Source organism: Mustelus asterias, chromosome 6 (assembly GCF_964213995.1).
Source record: "Mustelus asterias chromosome 6, sMusAst1.hap1.1, whole genome shotgun sequence".
NCBI lineage: Eukaryota > Metazoa > Chordata > Chondrichthyes > Carcharhiniformes > Triakidae > Mustelus > Mustelus asterias.
The window spans coordinates 1,232,244-1,253,289 of record NC_135806.1 but is presented as its reverse complement, the minus strand read 5'-3'; the positions used below and the strand labels follow the sequence as shown (position 1 = coordinate 1,253,289).

The following is a 21,046-nucleotide window of genomic DNA, read 5'->3' as shown; positions in this document are numbered from 1 at the left end:
TCCATTATTGGATGTTTGTCAGGTTGTTGGGGAGTTTCTCTGAAAGCCAAGATCAAATGGTAGGACAAGAAACGATTTTAAGTTTAAATTATCTTTAGAATCTTTATAAAGGCTAAGATTTTGTGCCCCTGTTGATAGCGGATGTGAATGGAGCCAAGAGAACAAAACTCCATGAGAGGCCCAACACACCAGCGGGATTTTCCATTGCAGTTGGCCCCACCCAGCACCAGTGCTGTAACGGGAATCCCAACGTTCAATATCAGGAAGCCCATTACAATAAATTTACATCTCATTATCAGGCCTTTAAGACTGATAAGCCCACACCCACCTCTCCCGCCCGTTACATAATCCATTCACATTGATAAGAATTAGGACAGACCTCCCATGGTGGGAACCTGGCGCACAGAACTTGCCAGAGGAGTTTATGTGGCTACACCGCTCAGTGGGGGAGAGGGTCGTGCCAGGGCACTGCCGGCAGAGTGCCCGGGGGGGGGCAGTGCGAGTGGGTCTGTTCGATGGGGTTGGAGTACTGCATGCGGAGGGCAGGGGGGTGGGGGTGGGTTCTGTGGGAGTCGATGTTCAGTGGTTCGGTGAACAGCGTTTGGAACCTGTCCTGCCAGCATAATGTCATGGGACCCGCCCCTTCACTATCTTCAGCTATGTGCAGCCTCCATGCCGTTTTCCTGCCTGCAGCACCATTCTGCCAAAAGAGAGGAAAATCCCACCCAAAGAATTTTTAAAAGACAAACGGCAGCACAGTGGCATAGAGGTTACCACTGCTGCCTCACAGCACCAGGGACCCGGGTTCAATTCCTGGCTTGGGTCACTGACTGTGTGGAGTTTGCACATTCTCCCCTGTGTCTGCGTGGGTTTCCTCCGGGTGCTCCAGTTTCCTCCCACAGTCCAAACATGTGCGGGTTAGGCTGATTGCCATGCTGAATTGTCCCTTAGTGTCAGGGGAACTAGCTGGGGTAAATGCATGGGGTTATGGGGCTAGGGCCTGGGTGGGATTGTGGTCGGTGCAGACTCGATGGGCCGAATGGCCTCCTTCTGTACTGTAGGATTCTATAATTAGACTGAAGAATGAGAAGTATTTTCTACGGTGCAGAACACCATTTTTCAACACTTCAGAATGCAACCGTGGACACTATTGAATGTAATTTTAGTTCGAGGCTATTGACACTGAGCTGAAGAATGAATTATTTGAAGAAGTGACCACATGATTCAGCAGCATTTTAAAGTAGGAGAGAGGCAGAGATGGTCAGGAAGTGAATCCCAGAGCTTAGGGCCCGAGCAGCTGAAGGCATGTCCTTCAATGGTGGAGTAATTAAAATCCGGAGTATACGAGCTTCCAGAATCGGAGGAGCACGGATACCGGAGGTTTGTAGGACTGGAGCGGTTATACACAGAGGGAAAGATGAAACCATGGAAGGAAAACCAGGATGAGAGTTTTAAAATTGAAGCCTTGCCTAATGCTGAACCATTGTAAACGAGTGAGCACAGGAGTTAACCGGACTTAGTTCGAGTTAGCAGAATTTTGGGCAGTAGAATTTTGGAGGAGCCTAAATTTATACAGGGCTGGAGATGGCTAGATCACTGAATTAGTTGAATGTGAAGGTAATTAAAGTATGAATGAGGATTTCAGCAGCCAAGGAGCTGAGGCAGAGTGTAGCCCAGTCCATCGTTCAAACCAGCCTCCCATCCATTCACTCTGTCTACACTTCCCACTGTCTCGGCAAAGCAGCCAGCATTATTAAGGACCCCATGCATTCCGGACATTCCCTCTTCCACCTTCTTCCTTCGGGAAAAAGTTACAAAAGTCTGAGATCACGTACCAACCGACTCAAGAACAGCTTCTTCCCTGCTGCTGCCAGACTTTTGAATGGACTTACCTTGCATTAAGTTGATCTTTCTCTACACCCTAGCTATGACTGTAACACTACATTCTGCACCCTCTCCTTTCCTTCTCTATGAATGGTACGTTTTGTCTGTATAGTGCACAAGAAACAATACTTTTCACTGTATGTTACCACATATGTGGATGTGCGGGTTGGGTTGATTGGCCATGCTAAAATTACCCCTTAGTGTCCTGGGATGCGTAGATTAGAGGGATTAGTGAGTAAAATATGTAGGGATATGGGGGTAGGGCCTGGGTGGGATTGTGGTCGGTGCAGACTCGATGGGCCGAATGGCCTCTTTCTGTACTGTAGGGTTTCTATGATTTCTATGATGTGACAATAATAAATCAAATCAAATCAGAAGCGGAGACGGACGATATTACAGAGACGAAAGTAGCGAATCTTAGCGATTGAGAGGATCTGAGGCTGGAAACTCGTATAAATGAGCAGGTCATTATCCAGGCACACCATCTTTTAAATAGTTGACATCAATACAACTACAGTCTAAGTCCTTTGATTTCCCAACCTGTAATGCCTTTATGTTGTGTCATTCTTGAATCATACCACACTGCTTTTGCCAACCATTGTTAGAAATGAATTGAATCACTTCAACTCATTCTTTATTGGTAGATTTCCACATGATTCTTCATGGCAATCCAGTTGCAGTCTATTTTTTCGAAAGGTCTTTAAATCAAATTCTTATAAGCTGTTTGCAGTTTCCTCCATCATTTTCATATCATAGTCTTGTTCCTCAATTCTCCATTTTGAGCAATAATCTATCATTTTTCTACTTAAGTTCCTTGGTTGAGATGTTTATCAATGTGCTGCATTTATTAGGAAAGTTTAATTCCATTTTCATTCCCTAAGACTTAAATCTCAGTGGATAATCAGAATATTGAATTTATCAAGAGGATGTAATATTAAAATAATTTGTCTGAAGCTTATTATACTTTTCAATCATTTCTCTGTGAATCACTGTGGTCATTGTGACGGGAGCTTGTGCGGGTGAATGAAGTAGTGTCCAGTTCAGGAACTGAATGCCAACATTAGGGATAGCATAGCTAGGAGTTCCAAAACACTCCACATTCTGATGTGAGAAAACCATACCAGCTCCCCATCTGATCATTGTGGAAGCTTGAAGACATCATGAAGCCTATCTGAATGAGATTGGCAATTAGTGCTAAATTAGGGATAGTTTTGTGCTGTGGATCCTCGACACTTGGAGCTGCATTTGGCTGCAATACTCATTTCATCAAAGAGTCTTGCAGCCAGTATTTGATGTTTATCAAAATAGTCCCTGCCAGTTTTTAACCCAGGTTGTAGAAGGGAATGGCCTGTGAGATACACTTGCAACTCGGCCAACGTTGTCTACCTGATACGCTGCAGGAAAAGATGTTCTGAGGCATGGTACATTGGGGAGACCATGCAGACGCTACGACAACGGATGAATGAACACCGCTCGACAATCACCAGGCAAGAGTGTTCTCTTCCTTTTGAGGAACACTTCAGCGGTCACGGGCATTCGGCCTCTGATCTTCGGGTAAGCGTTCTCCAAGGTGGCCTTCACGACACACGACAACGCAGAGTCGCTGAGCAGTGACTGATAGCCAAGTTCCGCACACATGAGCATGGCCTCAACCGGGATCCTGGGTTCATGTCACACTATCTGTAACCCCCACGACTTGCCTGGGCTTGCAAAATCTCACTAACTGTCCTGGCTGGAGACAATACACATCTCTTTAACCTGTGCTTAACCCTCTCTCCACTCACATTGTCTGTACCTTTAAGACTTGATTACCTGTAAAGACTCGCATTCCAACCATTATTTTGTAAATTGAGTTTGTGTCTTTATATGCCCTGTTTGTGAACAGAACTCCCACTCACCTGACGAAGGAGCAGTGCTCCGAAAGCTAGTGGCTTGTGCTACCAAATATACCTGTTGGACTTTAACCTGGTGTTGTGAGACTTCTTACTGTGAGAAACTGACAAGTTAATGCAAAAAATGAGCAGAGCACAATTTTAAACAGCTTCAAAGCAAAATACTGCAGATGCTGGAGATCTGAAATAAAAAGTGATGGAAAAACTCAGCTTGTCGGACAGTGTCTGTGGAGAGAGAAACAGGGTTAACTTTTCAAGTCCAGTCTGTCTCTTTTTGGAACTTGATGCTGCCAGACTGGCTGAGTTTTTCAGCACTTTACGTTTTTATTTAAAATAGTTGTTCTTGCAGAATTGATTTGAGGAATTTAATTGGTCTCCAACGATGTATTAGCCTTGGGCACTTCACCATCCTCAACATTATATGAATAATATAGAATGTTGTGGTTTCTTCATATCTTACCTGTCCCTAATTTGCATAATACTAATTCCACATTGACTGGATTGCTCTTTATCCTATTTAGGGTTAGTTCTTTAACTAATAGCCCTTGTGGCAAAGAGATTTATTGGGCTATATATTTGAACACATTAAAAAATGTAAAACTTAATGAAATATATTTCCTTTCCTTCAGGGATAGCATCAATTTAAAAAGAATTTGAACCATCAGCGGCTGCTTGAGTTGAACCTTGTTCATTGCACGTGGCTCATTTTTACAATCAACAATCTTTGTTAGACAGCAAGGAAATATTTGTTAAAAATCTTGCATTAAATTTGTACACCGCATTAAAAATAGGTTTGTTGGAAATGCCATACTCCCCTTTAAGATATTTTTTAATTCAGTAAAGCCATATTCTGGATTTTTTGACAAAATGCTGCCTTTGTGTTCAAGTTGTTAAATTTTCATTTCCTTCTTCTGGGTGAGCCTACCATGAAGGACCTTGTTGAAAGCCTTACTAAAATTCATGTACACAACATCCATTGCTCTACCCTCATCTTGAAACAATCAATCAAGTTAGTAAGACATGATTTGCCCCAAACAAGCCATGCTGACTTTCCCTAATTAGAACATGCTTTTCCAAATGCATGTAAATCCTATCCCTCAGAATCCTCTCCAATAGCTTCCTAACCACTGATGTGAGACTTATCGGTCAATAATTTCCTGGATTATCCCTTTTTCTATATCTTTCCATATGTAAACTTTTGCTGGCCTTTATCAATTGAGGGATTGAGTTTAGGAGTCCGGGGATAATGATGCAGCTTTATAAGACCCTCGTCAGACCCCACTTGGAGTACTGTGCTCAGTTCTGGTCGCTTCATTACAGGAAGGATGTGGAAAAGATTGAAAGGGTGCAGAGGCGATTTACAAAGATGTTGCCTGGATTGAGTGGCATGCCTTATGAGGATAGGCTGAGGGAGCTCGGTCTTTTCTCCTTGGAGAGACGTAGGATGAGAGGAGACCTAATAGAGGTATATAAGATGTTGAGAGGCATAGATCGGGTGGACTCTCAGAGGCTTTTTCCCAGGGTGGAAATGGCTGTTATGAGAGGACACAGGTTTAAGGTGCTGGGGTGTAGGTACAGGGGAAATGTTAGGGGGAAGTTTTTCACACAGAGGGTGGTGGGCAAGTGGAATCGGCTGCCGTCAGTGGTGGTGGAGGCAAACTCAATAGGGTCTTTTAAGAGACTCCTGGATGAGTACATGGGACTTAATAGGATGGAGGGTTATAGGTAGGCCTAAAAGGTAGGAATATGTTTAGCACAACTTGTGGGGCCGAAGGGCCTGTTTTGTGCTGTAGTTTTCTATGTTTCTAAACAGTGCTATAGAAATTACAAATAAAAGCAAAATACCTTGGATGCTGGAATCTGGAACACCAGCAGAAAATGCTGGAAAATCTCATCAGGTCTGACAGCATCTATGGAGAGAGAATGGAGCCAACGTTTTGAATCCAGATGACACTCCATCATAGAAATTATATTGTTTTCTTTCAAATCAATTTGTCCTCTGCATATCAGATTTCTGGTCTTTTTAACCTATTTTTGGGGGATTTTCCCATCCCGCTCACCACAGGAATTGTAGCGGGGGGGGGGGGGGGGGGGGGTGGGTGGACCATGCAAAGGTCCGTTGACCTCGGGTGGGATTTGCCGGATTTAGAGGAGCGAGGTCGGAAAATCCCACAGCTGGTCTTTGTCCTACTGTCCTAAAAAGTTCATCCTACCTTTGGTTTGATATTTCATAAATTAGATCTTTATTGTTTATGTTTTTTGAGCAATTGTAGACACTTTCCTAAAACTGAATGCACACATTTCAATTTTCCAGTTCTATCATGATTATATTACCTTTTCTACGTATGTGTTTAAAGTTTGTTTCCTGTATTGACGGCATCAAATGTCCAGTCTACAGCTGTTTTGATTGAAAAGACTTAAAGTTTTCTGCTTTGGAATGCTATCCGTGGAGGGGATAAGGAAGATTTTGGACTAAAAACATTTTCAAGAGACAAACAGCCCATATAATTTACGCTGTTAATTTTGTTCCCTATTCAGTTATTATGTGGAAAATAAATAACTTTATAAAATGAAGGACAATATGCAAAGATGCAAAAGCAAAATACTACAGGGGCTGGAAATCTGAAATTAAAACACAAAATGGTGGAAATACTCAGCAGGTCAGGCAGCACCTGTGGAGAGAGATGAACAGTCGTCGCCCTGAAGCACTAACTGTTTCTTTCATCACAGATGCTGCCAGGCCTGCTGAGTGTTTACAACATTTTTGTCATTATACTCAAAGATGATTTGTTTACTTGTTTATCTTTTCCACATAAATCATGGCATGCTCTCCAGTTCTAAATATACATGTTAATATTTTTTATATCAATATCTTTCAGCAAACTATTGGTCAGCGATATCTGAACTGGTATTTAGGTGGTAAATTGGATTTTACCTTTGGTGTATTTCCCTGCAGGATTGGTCGTTTGGAGAGGGATATCAGTATGAAGCGACAACTTGTGGAAGATCTTAAATCAAAACTCAAAGCAAACCAGGAAAATGATAAAATGTATAAGGGATTATTGGAAGATATGGAAAAAAAGGTAATTGGTCTCATCGCATTTCTTGCTTAAGGAACTGCACATTGTCTTGTCGAGCGATGCAGTGTCTTGAAACCTATTTTGTGAAATTCAAAAGCCTTTTTCCATAGTCATTCACCACAAATTCAGAAGAATGGAAAATAATCTAATTGAAACATCAAATTGTTACGGGTAAATGCTGGGAGAATTTTCCCTCACTGAATGTCATAGTCTCAAAATAAGGGGTCAGGAATTTAAGACTGAAGCAAAGCGATTTCTTTGCTCCAACAGTCGTGAATCTTTGGAATTCTTTGCCAGCGTGAGCTGTGGGTGCTCAATTGTTGAATGTATTCAAGTTGGAGATTGGTAGATATTTGAATCCTGCTAGAGAAGAATCGAGGGTTATGAGGATCGTGCTGAGTTAGAAGGTCAATGAGGATCTTAGTGAATGGCTGAACAGGTTTGAAGGGTCAGATGACCTACGCTTGTCCCTATTTCTAATGTTGCTGTGTACTGTGGTACATGCCATTTAGACAGAAAGCACAACCAATAGATGGAAAGAAAGATAATTCAGACATACAGCACTTCAGCTAGACGATAGTAAAGCTTTATGTATAATATAAAACATAAACTATTTTAGACTGGACTTTTAGCTCTGGACTTTAAATTTCTAAATACTTGCAGTTTGAAGCAGAATTTCAACATCGTCGCCATCCTATATATCATTCAATCAGTGCAGCCAAGAAACCAGATAACTGCACTGTACCTCAAAGATGTATCCACCCGCATTGGGATCAGGGAAGCCCATAAGAACTTCAGGTTCAATATTGATATTCATTACTAATACATGCCACCTCAAAAGATATAGACTCTATTTCTGAACCTTATGCTGCTGATTTGAAAGACTATATTGCTCTTACCCTATTTAGATTCAGAGTTAGTGGACTATACGTCTACATGATAGATATTCTATCTTACTGTGATCTCTGCACATCCTAGATTTCTAACTAAAGTAGTATCAGAATTCTATTCAACTCAGCATTACCTTTTAACCCTGGCCCATAGAAGTCTAACGTTTCACTGATGTTAATCAGATACACTTTGTGTCCGACTATTACTCCAGTTTGTGTCTCCTGAGTTTAAAACCAAGGCAGGCATCCAGTGATTAAACAAAGACATTCTACATGTACAGCAGATAAAACACGTGCATACTTCAGTTAGGCAGCATTCAAAGATAACTGCAGTGCAGATGCTTGGGATTATCCTCATGCACATCTTCACCACTCCAAGTGAAAGATCTGCAGGTTTTTCAGAACTATGCCCTTCTAAATATAGTTGTTTTATATCAAATATATAAGAAATCTACTATGAATTTATGTATTTTATTTGATACATAACCCATATGACAGCATGTCATGATGATGGTTGCTGATAATATCTCCAATTAATACAAATTGCGGATTCAAAACTGACTGTAAAGACTGGTGCTTATCTGCACTAAGCACAGTGGGCATCAGACTGACCTGAGGACTGGTCTCCTTCATTTCCCTTAGGGTCTCCTTTTTTCAGTCATGCCAACGTGAACAGACTTTTGCCACTTTTTCTTGGTTACGGGCATTTTGCCATGAAACAATATCTATTGTGCCCCTAACTCTGTTCCTTCCCTGCAATTGTGGCATTGTGCTTCTTACTCAATAATAGTTTCTGTAATAATGAAAATGCAAGTATTCTGGCACTTGAGCAATTTACAACATGTCAGAGGTGTTATGTGTTTGAATTTTATAAAGGTAAGGATACTAACTGAAGAAGGTTCTACCAGAAAGGCACTTACAGAGTCGCTAAAGCAAAGACTTAATGTTGCAACAAAAGAGAAATCAGTTTATGAGGAAATGCACCGTAAGACCACTGGAGAACTGGATAGAAAGGTAAGAATGGTTGTCCCCTTGTCCAGTAGATCAGAACATAACACCAAAAGTGTGTGTGGAATTTAAGAACATGAATGTATATTTTCACATCAGATTATGAGCGATGCAGATTAGGTATTATTCAGTGATGAATTTGGAGTCTGGAGTATAAATTATTGCAGTGAAATCCTCTGCTGTAAAGCCTTGTTTGATTTGTAAGTGTGTCATTGTATGAATCAAATCTGACCGTTGTGTTAATCGTGAAAAAGCTTTGAGTTTAACAGTTAAGTCCTCAATCTTAAATTGCTTTGTTTCTCATGCCAAGGTAAAGGCTGATGAAAGATTTTCCAAACCTTGTTTGTGTTTCTTCAGGTTACTCACCAATCTGACACCACAAAACCTACATGTATCCTCAACGCCACAGGTGGAACCCACTGTAAAATAGCACCAGTTGGGCTGAGTCTCTACGGGCTCCAGGAGTTTCCAGGCAGCCTCGTAAGGGCTTGTGCAACCTCCACTCTCCCTGCGCAAGGCAAATACTGTTGAGGGAGCCCATGGGTGAGGCCTCCCTATGCAGAAAGTTGCTATTTCTACACATTTGTGTCTTGGTGTAGGACTGGGAGGGCATTAGGTTGAGCAAAACGAGGAAGATGGGCCTTCAAATGGGCAGAGGTGAACCTACCATGGGCATCGGGGTAGGAAGGAACTCCCAAGGAATACATGCATTGTAAAATTAGCCTCTCCATGTGGACACTTGGAATGGGTTTATGGGGCATGAGGAGGGGTTTGAATTGTGTCGCTGCCCCCTGGAATCTTTCAACTGACCTTGCATCTAGCACCATGCAGCCTCTCCTTAATTCATCCTTAATGCCTCTCCGTATTCTCCTTATTTATTTTACAATACTATCTTCCTGATTTATGCTGGTCTATCGGCAGAATGGAGAGAAGAAAGTGGTGCTTTTTAGGATAGGTCCACTGCTCCACTGGGTTCTCCCTGATTTCTGAGAAAGGCCCATGATATATTTTGCATATTCATTCACAGATTGCATGGCCACAATGTGGCAAATCAGTGTGAATATGTGGAATAACAGGGTAAAAATGTTGGCTTACGGGGATAGGACCTGAGTGGGATTGTTATCAGTGCAGGCTCGATGGGCCGAATAGCCTCTTTCTGCACTGTGGGGATTCTATGAATAGAATTTACCATTAATGTGGTGCTCCAGACAAGTTCTTCCCTCTGTCAACTTTCATTGTCCTAAAAGCATTTTCAATTCTCACTCCCTCTGAAACAGATGAAGGGAATTTCAGAAGGGAATTGGTACTGGCAAAGCAGGCAGCTGTAAGGCTATGGGGAATGAGCCAAAGAGTGGGACTCATTGGGTAGTGTAATAACTGCGAGGAATTGGCAAACAACAAGGCACATAAATGAACAGGAAGTTTATTTTGGAAAAACTATAATCATAGGAAAGCGATAAGAAAGCTTGTAAACTCGACAACTCTCCCCCCCCCCCCCCCCTCCCCCCAACACACACACACACACACACACACTCTCTCTCTCTCAAAGGGGCATGTCAAAAAGCTGGGTCAGACATCATGGGTCAAATGGCCTCCTTTGTGCTCCTTTGTGTGGTCAGGTTCTGTGAATGTGTGGGCTTCCACCACCTGTTAACTGCTACACCCTCTTGCACCAGTTTTGCCACTAAGCAGAAAAACGGCTGGGTTTGTGGTGTAGAATGAAGGCTTTCTCTGTGCCTAAAGTGTGACTAAATGGTAGGTGTGTTCTTCATTGTCCTCCCCCATTGGAATCTGGTGTAGGGAAGACCTTTCCTGCATTTGATTCTTTCCGATTATGACATGCATGGTGTAACTTATCAAAGCTCTCTTAATTTCACACCTTTGGTAAAGTTTCCTTGCCAGCCCATTATTTTTTGCAAATTCCTCGAGCAGCCACTTATTTCCTCAGCATCATGCATAATTAATAGTCAGGTGTTGCTTACATACTTTTCTTCAAATCTCCTACCTGGCAGAAGCGACACTGATCCTCACTGTGATGCACTGTGGATCTGTCATTCCCCATCCATTTGTTCTTGTGTTTCTATGTTACCGTGCGTGTGCCACTCGCACGATCTCAGATTGTCAGCACCTCTGTGGATTGCATTCACTTTCAGAAGAATGAGGGGGGGATCTCTTAGAAACCTATAAAATTCTAACAGGACTAGACAGGGTAGATGCAAGAAGGATGTTGCTGATGGTGGGGGAGTCCAGAACCAGGGTCACAGTCTGAGGATGCAGGGTAGACCGTTCGGGACTGAGATGAGAAAAGGTTTCTTCACCCAGAGAGTGGTCAGCCTGTAGAATTCACTGCCACAGAAAGTCGTGAGACCAGAACATTGAATGTTTTTAAGAAGCAGTTAGATATAGGCGAAGGGGATCAAAGGATATGGGGGGAAAGCAGGATCAGGCTATTGAATGATCAGCCATGATCATAATGAATGGTGAGCAGGCTCAAAGGGCCACCTGCTCCTATTTTCTAAGTTTCTTCTGCCATTCAAACATTTTCTTCAACAATTGCTCACTCGCAGCAGGAGTGTTAAGCTTATTGGCAGTTGTGATTAAATAACTCTGTGACCATTGGAGAAACTTTTAAGGATTGTTATTGCAAATGCATTGTGATACTCCGCTAGTTTCATTTAAAAAAATTCATTCATGGGATGTGGGCGTCCCTGGCTGGCCAGCATTTATTGCCCATCCCCAAGGACATTTGAGAGTCAACCACATTGCTGTGGCACTGGAGTCACATGTAGGCCAGACCAAGTAGGGACAACAGATTTCCTTCCCTAAAGGACATTAATGAACCAGATGGGTTTTTCCAACAATCGACAATGGTTTCATGGTCATCATTAGACTTTGAATTCCCAATTTTTTTTATGTATTGAATTTAAATTTCACTATCTGCCATGGTGGGGTTTGAACCCAGGCTCCCAGAGCATTGCTCTGGGTCTCTGGATTATTAGTACAACAACAATACCACTACGCCACCATTTTTGCTATCCATATCTGCACCATACCCCTCAGTTTACTTGATTGTTTTATTCCGTCAATTCTAGAATCAGAAACTGCATGATCTTAAAACCAAGGTAATTGAAGCTGAATCAGCAATGACGGAGCTGGAGACAACAGCATCGCAGCAGATGCATGGACTAGCAGTGCAAAGTGAACAGGCTCTAGGAGTCATTCAGAAGAAACTCACTCTTGCAAATGGAAGAGTGGAAGAATTCATTACATTCATTAAGGTAAGGTTCTGATGAAAAGTAACTGACCTGAAACGTTAACTTTGTTTCTCTCTCTACAGATGCTGCCAGACCTGTTGAGTATTTCCAGCATTTCCTGTTTTTAATTTTTGATTTCCAGCATAGGCAGTATTTGTTATATTCATGTAACTAGCTGCTTCCTACTGTGTATGCTGAAAATATCAGCCATGATTGAATGGCGGAGTAGACTCAATGGGCCGAGTGGCCTAATTCTGCTCCTATGTCTTATGGGTGGAAACCACAATATACAGTTTTAATGGATTGCAGGTATATAGCAAGTTTCGGTTTCCTTTGGAACGAATGTGTTTTTAAAAAATAAATAACATTCTTTAGAATCTCAAAAGAGATAAAGGCTGGAAATCTTCCGGCCATCGATGCCCTACGGCTGCTGCAAGCGAGGGTGGAGAATTTGGCACTCAGACCAGAGAATCCCGCTGGTGTGAACAACTGGAAAATTCCAGCCAAAATAATTCAGCAATAAGACCAAAATTACACATTGAATTGAAGGGGATACTTTTGTAAGAACATATACTCGTAAAAGCTATAATTTAGCTTTTTAATGTTTTATAGCCATAGGTGTTGATGGTTTGTTGTCTTAAAATAAAGTATCCATCCCTAAACATCTTTAATCACGTCAATTATTCCCCAGCTCAGTGACATAAAAACAGTTCAATTACATTATCAGAAGCAGCTTAGTGAATGGTTTTCATATTTTTGTTTGAAGGCATACAATTCAGAAACCCGTTTCTACTAATTCAGTTGTCATTTGAAAATAAACTGAAAGGTAATACGTTTGTAGAAATTGGAGAGAGAGCAACTTGAGTTTATCTCAGATGAATGCATGCAAGTGATCTATATGAATGCATTAAATCTGTGATGGATGGACTTAATACTCAGGAGTGTTTAATCTTCTCAAATATTGATCATGACTGGGATTTCCTAACAGCATTGCAAGCTTTCAGTCCCAGTAGCTTGAATACTACAAGTTCAATCTTAATGTGTTCTTTTTAACAAACAGTATTAGCACTCATTAAAGGTTTCTGAATGCAGCTGTGCCAGAGGTAGGCTGGGTTAGTTAAAGGAAATGAGAACGAATGAATTACTAAGTTTCTGCATTTCTACCTTTCTTATTACCAAAATGAGATGATAAACATCAAGAGATCTGCTCACTATGATGCTTTTCAGCAGAAATCAGAGATAAATTCAGTTAATCTCCATCAGGATTACTTTGCACCTGGGATTTGGTCAAATTGAATCTCTGTGCACACAAGGCAGAACTGTGGCAGTGAATATCTATTAAGTAGTAAACAGAATAATAGGCTTGGGTGGCTGTTAATGAACTGGATGGCTTAGATCTTGCTGTTTGGGGACAGTCTGCTTTGTTAATAGGTAAACTTGGGGACTGTTTTGCCCAAAGCTACAGTTATATCTTATTTTGTAGGGAAGAAGCAGATTCATAAAACTGAGTCAGACTGCAAATGGATTTGAGTAAATAGTAATTGTTTTCTACTTGACAATTGTTGATTACTTCAATAATGCGGCTTTCATTTGTTTGTCGAGTGAGGAATGTTCAAATGTACATGACACTGGAGTTGGAAAATATGAGGGAATTTGTTTTCTACAAATTGAAACCAGAACTTGAAGATTTGGTGGACAATTTGCATTATTAGACAGCAATATTCTTTTAAGTTTATAGACTTGAGGCATGTCTTTGTTCTGGCCTCCTAGTTCAGTTAAATAATGAATAAAGCAAATTTTACACTGCTCCAATAATTGATTTAACCTTCTATCTGTTTGGTATTCCCTGCTGTGCCTTTGTGGCATTTACATTTCCACACTGGTCATTTCTGTATATTTCAGACTGATAAGTAGGAATAGAGGAGCAGTAGGAGACCATTCAGCCCTCAAGCCTGTTCTGCCATTGATTCAATCATAGTTGATCTGTAATTGAACTGAATTTACCTGCCTTGGTTGCAAATCCCTCTGTACTCTTCCCGAACAAAAATCCAATAATCTTAGTTTTGAAATTTCTAACTGACCCACAGCCTTAGCTTATTAGCTTTGTGGAAATGAAGGTTTCAGATTTTTGCTACCCTTTGTGTGAAGCAATGCCTCTCCCCTCAGTGACCTGACTCTAATCTAAGGTTACGTCCTCTTTTTCTAAAATCCTCCACCAGAGTTTTATCTACTCTAATAGTTTGCCGAGTACAACTCTTAGCCACTTAATTCAAGGGAATACCAGGCTAGTCTATGCAACATATTCTTACATTGTAATTCTTTCTATACACATAGGAGTAAGAGGACACCATTTAGCTCCTCAAGCCTGCTGTGCCATTCAGTGAGATCATGGCTGATCTGTGACCCAACTCCATAGTCCCATCTTTGCCTCATTATCTAAATAATATTAAATTACTAAGATACAAGCAAAATACAGCGGATGCTGGAATCTGAAACAAAAACAGAAAATGCTGGAAAATCTCAGTAGGTCTGACAGTATCTGTGGTTAGCATTGCTGCCTCACAGCGTCAGGGACCTGGGTTCGATTCCGGCCTTGGGTGACTGTCTATGTGGAGTTTGAATGTTCTCCCCGTGTCTGCGTGGGTATCTTCCAGATGCTCCAGTTTTCTCCCACAGTCCAAAGATGTGCAGATTAGGTGGATTGGTCATGATAAATTGCCCCTTAGTGTCCCAAGATGTGTACGTTAAATGAGATTAGCCATGGTAAATGTGTGGGGTTACAGGAATAGAGCAGGGGAGAGGGCCTGGGTAAGACACCCTGTCAGAGAGTAGTTACAGACCCGATGGGCTGAAAGACCTCTTCTATGATACTATCTTTAACTTTTTTAATTAAGCACGAATGGTGGGTTTTGGAATTTGTCTCTCTCATTGGAATGTATCTATTTTGTATATCCTGAAATGTGCCTTTAAATGTCTGTCACTGCAACTGTAATGACCTATTCCTTAACCTCATTTGTCAGTTCACTTTCACGAGCTCTGTTTTCATGCCCTATTAATTGCCCTTATTTAAGTTTAAAATACTAGTCTTGGAACCACTCTCCACCCCCTCAAACTGAATGTAAAATTCAATCATATTCTGATTTGCGGCTACCTAGGGCTGCCTTCACTTTAAGGTTATCAATTAATCCTATCACATTGCGCAATAGCAGGTCTAGTATAATCTGATGTGGAGTTGCCAGCGTTGGACTGGGGTAGTCACAGTAAGTAGTCTCACAACACCAGGTTAAAGTCCAACAGGTTTATTTGGTAGCACAGGCTTTCAGAGCACAGCGTGGCACGGCGCTGTAGTATAATCTGCTCGCTGTTTAAATGCGTCATCAGCCTTAAGTTCGCAGGAGATAAATGTAACTTGTGCTGTCTCTACAACATTTAACTAAATATGAATTCTGCAACTTAATCAACTCAACATACTGTATGTGAATTACCAAGTCTGATATATCTAGAATATTCTAATCACTAATCTTTGTAATCCATTCCTGAATTTCTAAGTTCTGTATAATACTTAATTCCTATGTGACTTCCATCTACTCCCTGACATACACAATCATTACAGATTTCTATATTGTTTCAACTTTATCTCTGTTCCTTCATAATTCATTTCAGATCCAGATCTATTACATATAAACTCCATAGTTAGTAAAATTGATTATAAATTATGAACTCTAATAATAAATATTACTACTGATCAGTCTAGTTTATTCTCAATCAGATTCTATTTTATTTAAAATTTCAATATGTATTACTTATTCTGATCCATTATATAACTCAATACTACTGTGATATCTCTGATTTAAGATGCTCCTTTTCATACTCTTATGCATAATTAATTACATTTCATCTGTTTAAGTTATTAGAAAAAGAATTCATTAATCTTTGAAACCAAATATACTCTACTTACTGTGGGTAACCGCTGCCACAACATTTTAGCCACATTTAGCATAATTCTAGTCCCTCCATCCTAAAATGGAGGCAAGGATAACTGACAACTTGGTGGCAGACTCGCAAGATAACTTAGATAATAAAGAGTTATAATGGCAACTGACCCAGGCAGGCAGGTGCATCATGCACTAATATTGAGACTTTTCTTGTATGTCATTGATTGTGAGGTTGCCTGTGTTTTTTTCCTGCATCCATAATATAGTTTTAAAAATTCGTATCTGCACACACTTTCTAAATGTGCCATTCAGCTTTTTGTTGGTCATAGTTTTTGTGTCAACCTTCTCCCCATTATAAATGAGTATGTCCACTTTAACGTGTTTCCAATGTAAACATCACACTGCACAATGATGGGCTGATTGCATTGGTGCCTGACCATTACTGGGCCCTCGCCATGCATTTATTACCTTCCAGCTTGAATATTCTAATATACTCCTGGCCACTCTCCCAGCTTGTACCCTCACTAAAGTTGAGGTCATGTCCTAACCTGTGCCATTCACCCAAAACCCCTGTGCTCGCTGACCTCTGTTGGCTCTCAGTTATGATGTGGAGATGCCGGCGTTGGACTGGGGTAAACACAGTAAGAAGTTTAACAACACCAGGTTAAAGTCCAACAGGTTTATTTGGTAGCAAAAGCCACACAAGCTTTCGAGGCTCTAAGCCCCTTCTTCAGGTGAGTGGGAATTCTGTTCACAAACAGAACTTATAAAGACACAGACTCAATTTACATGAATAATGGTTGGAATGCGAATACTTACAACTAATCCAGTCTTTAAGAAACAAAACAATGGGAGTGGAGAGAGCATCCAGACAAGACAGCCAGTGAAACTCTGCAGGTCCACGCAACTGTGGGAGTTACAAATAGTGTGACATAAACCCAATATCCCGGTTGAGGCCGTCCTTGTGTGTGCGGAACTTGGCTATCAGTTTCTGCTCAGCGACTCTGCGCTGTCGTGTGTCGCGAAGGCCGCCTTGGAGAACGCTTACCCGAATATCAGAGGCCGAATGCCCGTGACCGCTGAAGTGCTCCCCAACAGGAAGAGAACAGTCTTGCCTGGTGATTGTCGAGCGGTGTTCATTCATCCGTTGTCGCAGCGTCTGCATAGTTTCCCCAATGTACCATGCCTCGGGACATCCTTTCTTGCAGCGTATCAGGTAGACAACGTTGGCCGAATTGCAAGAGTATGTACCGTGTACCTGGTGGATGGTGTTCTCACGTGAGATGATGGCATCTGTGTCGATGATCCGGCACGTCTTGCAGAGGTTGCTGTGGCAGGGTTGTGTGGTGTCTTGGTCACTGTTCTCCTGAAGGCTGGGTAGTTTGCTGCGGACAATGGTCTGTTTGAGGTTGTGCGGTTGTTTGAAGGCAAGAAGTGGGGGTGTGGGGATGGCCTTGGCGAGATGTTCGTCTTCATCAATGACATGTTGAAGGCTCCGGAGGAGATGCCGTAGCTTCTCCGCTCCGGGGAAGTACTGGACAACGAAGGGTACTCTGTCCACTGTGTCCCGTGTTTGTCTTCTGAGGAGGTCGGTGCGGTTTTTCGCTGTGGCGCGTTGGAACTGTTGATCAATGAGTCTAGCACCATATCCTGTTCTTATGAGGGCATCTTTCAGCGTCTGGAGGTGTCTGTTGCGATCCTCCTCATCCGAGCAGATCCTGTGTATTCGGAGGGCTTGTCCGTAGGGGATGGCTTCTTTAACGTGTTTAGGGTGGAAGCTGGAGAAGTGGAGCATCGTGAGGTTATCCGTGGGCTTGCGGTACAGTGAGGTGCTGAGGTGACCATCCTTAATGGAGATGCGCGTGTCCAAGAATGCAACCGATTCCGGAGAGTAGTCTATGGTGAGCCTGATGGTGGGATGGAACTTGTTGATGTCATCATATAGTTGTTTCAGTGATTGTTCACCATGAGTCCAAAGGAAGAAAATGTCATCGATGTATCTAGTGTATAGCATCGGTTGAAGGTCCCGTGCGGTGAAGAAGTCTTGTTCGAACCTGTGCATGAAGATGTTGGCATATTGAGGTGCAAATTTGGTCCCCATGGCTGTTCCGTGTGTCTGGATGAAGAACTGGTTGTTGAAGCTGAAGATATTGTGGTCCAGGATGAAGCGGATGAGATGTAAAATTGCATCTGGAGACTGGCAGTTGTTGGCGCTGAGCACTGAGGCCGTTGCAGCAATGCCATCGTCATGGGGGATGCTGGTGTAGAGTGCTGAGACATCCATTGTGACGAGGAGCGCTCCTGGTTCAACTGCTCCATGTGTGCCGAGTTTCTGTAGGAAGTCCGTCGTGTCGCGACAAAAGCTGGGGGTTCTTTGTACAATGGGTTTCAGGATGCCCTCGACATAGCCGGAGAGGTTCTCGCACAGGGTCCCATTGCCCGATACGATGGGACGTAAAGACTGGATTAGTTGTAAGTATTCGCATTCCAACCATTATTCATGTAAATTGAGTCTGTGTCTTTATAAGTTCTGTTTGTGAACAGAATTCCCACTCACCTGAAGAAGGGGCTTAGAGCCTCGAAAGCTTGTGTGGCTTTTGCTACCAAATGTGGATGGGCCGACTAGAGGTGAGGCCACATTGGATTTGGTACTGGGAAATGAACCGGGCCAAGTGTTAGATTTGGTTGTGGGAGAGCAATTTGGAGATAGTGACCACAATTCGGTGTCTTTTGTTATTGCAATGGAGAGGGATAGGGCCGTACGGCAGGGCAAGGTTTACAATTGGGGGAGGGGTAATTATGATGCGATTAGGCAAGAATTAGGGGGCATAAGTTGGGAACAGAAACTGTCAGAGAAAGGAACTAATGAAAAGTGGAATTTTTTCAAGGAACAAATACTGGATGTCCTTGATAGGTATGTTCCTGTCAGGCAGGGAGGAAATGGCCGAGTGAGGGAACCATGGTTCACAAAAGAGGTGGAATGTCTTATGAAAAGGAAGAGGGAAGCTTATGTAGGGATGAGGAAACAAGGTTCAGATGGCTCGATTGAGGGTTACAAGTTAGCAAGGAATGAGCTGAAAAAGGGGCTTAGGAGAGCTAGGAGGGGACATGAGAAGTCCTTGGCGGGTCGGATCAAGGAAAACCCCAAGGCTTTTTACTCTTATGTGAGGAATAAAAGAATGACCAGGGTGAGGTTAGGGCCGGTCAAGGACAGTAGTGGGAACTTGTGTATGGAGTCAGTAGAGATAGGCGAGGTGATGAATGAATACTTTTCTTCAGTGTTCACCAAGGAGAGGGGCCATGTTTTTGAGGAAGAGAAGGTGTTACAGGCTAATAGGCTGGAGGAAATAGATGTTCGGAGGGAGGATGTCTTGGCAGTTTTGAATAAACTGAAGGTCGATAAGTCCCCTGGGCCTGATGAAATGTATCCTAGGATTCTTTGGGAGGCAAGGGATGAGATTGCAGAGCCTTTGGCGTTGATCTTTGGGTCCTCGCTGTCCACGGGGATGGTGCCAGAGGACTGGAGAATGGCGAATGTTGTTCCTCTGTTTAAGAAAGGGAATAGAAATGACCCTGGTAATTATAGACCGGTTAGTCTTACTTCGGTGGTTGGTAAATTGATGGAAAGGGTCCTTAGGGATGGGATTTACGACCATTTAGAAAGATACGGATTAATCCGAGATAGTCAGCACGGATTCGTGAAGGGCAAGTCGTGCCTCACAAATTTGATAGAATTTTTTGAGGAGGTAACTAAGTGTGTTGATGAAGGTAGGGCAGTTGATGTCATATACATGGATTTTAGTAAGGCGTTTGATAAGGTCCCCCATGGTCGGCTTATGATGAAAGTGAGGAGGTGTGGGATAGAGGGAAAGTTGGCCGATTGGATAGGTAACTGGCTGTCTGACCGAAGACAGAGGGTGGTGGTCGATGGAAAATTTTCGGATTGGAGGCAGGTTGCTAGCGGTGTGCCGCAGGGATCAGTGCTTGGTCCTCTGCTCTTTGTGATTTTTATTAATGACTTAGAGGAGGGGGCTGAAGGGTGGATCAGTAAATTTGCTGATGACACCAAGATTGGTGGAGTAGTGGATGAGGTGGAGGGCTGTTGTAGGCTGCAAAGAGACATAGATAGGATGCAAAGCTGGGCTGAAAAATGGCAAATGGAGTTTAACCCTGATAAATGTGAGGTGATTCATTTTGGTAGGAAAAATTTAAATGTGGATTACAGGGTCAAAGGTAGGGTTCTGAAGACTGTGGAGGAACAGAGAGATCTTGGGGTCCATATCCACAGATCTCTAAAGGTTGCCAGTCAAGTGGATAGAGCTGTGAAGAAGGCCTATAGTGTGTTAGCTTTTATTAACAGGGGGTTGGAGTTTAAGAGCCGTGGGGTTATGCTGCAACTGTACAGGACCTTGGTGAGACCACATTTGGAATATTGTGTGCAGTTCTGGTCACCTCACTATAGGAAGGATGTGGAAGCGCTGGAAGGAGTGCAGAGGAGATTTACCAGGATGCTGCCTGGTTTGGAGGGTAAGTCATATGAGGAAAGGTTGAGGGAGCTAGGGCTGTTCTCTCTGGAGCGGAGGAGGCTGAGGGAAGACTTAATAGAGGTGTATAAAATGATGAAGGGGATAGATAGAGTGAACGTTCAAAGACTATTTCCTCGGGTGGATGGAGCTATTACAAGGGGGCATAACTATAGGGTTCGTGGTGGGAGATACAGGACGGATATCAGAGGTAGGTTCTTTACGCAGAGAGTGGTTGGGGTGTGGAATGGACTGCCTGCAGTGATAGTGGAGTCAGACACTTTAGAAACATTTAAGCGGTTATTGGATAGGCACATGGAGCACACCAGGATGATAGGGAGTGGGATAGCTTGATCTTGGTTTCAGATAAAGCTCGGCACAACATCGTGGGCCGAAGGGCCTGTTCTGTGCTGTACTGTTCTATGTTCTATGTTCTATAAACCTGTTGGACTTTAACCTGGTGTTGTTAAACTTCTTACTGGGCTCTCAGTTAACCAGCGTCTTGATTTTAAAATTTTCATTCCTGGTTTCAACTTCCTCCATAGCCTGTATCTCTGCAAATCTCCTTCAGCCTTACAAC

The 21,046-nt window shown here is 42.5% G+C and overlaps 1 protein-coding gene across 1 annotated transcript in view; it reads left to right on the top strand.

Annotated features, from left to right (window-relative positions):
* cntln (centlein, centrosomal protein) overlaps nucleotides 1–21,046 on the top strand; it is a 420,736-nt gene that overhangs the window by 345,478 nt on the left and 54,212 nt on the right. Inside the window, exons 22-24 of the mRNA XM_078215313.1 lie at nucleotides 6,733–6,859; nucleotides 8,623–8,760; nucleotides 11,847–12,032. Of these exons, the coding sequence (XP_078071439.1) occupies nucleotides 6,733–6,859; nucleotides 8,623–8,760; nucleotides 11,847–12,032 (451 nt within the window). The remainder of the gene's footprint in view (nucleotides 1–6,732; nucleotides 6,860–8,622; nucleotides 8,761–11,846; nucleotides 12,033–21,046) is intronic.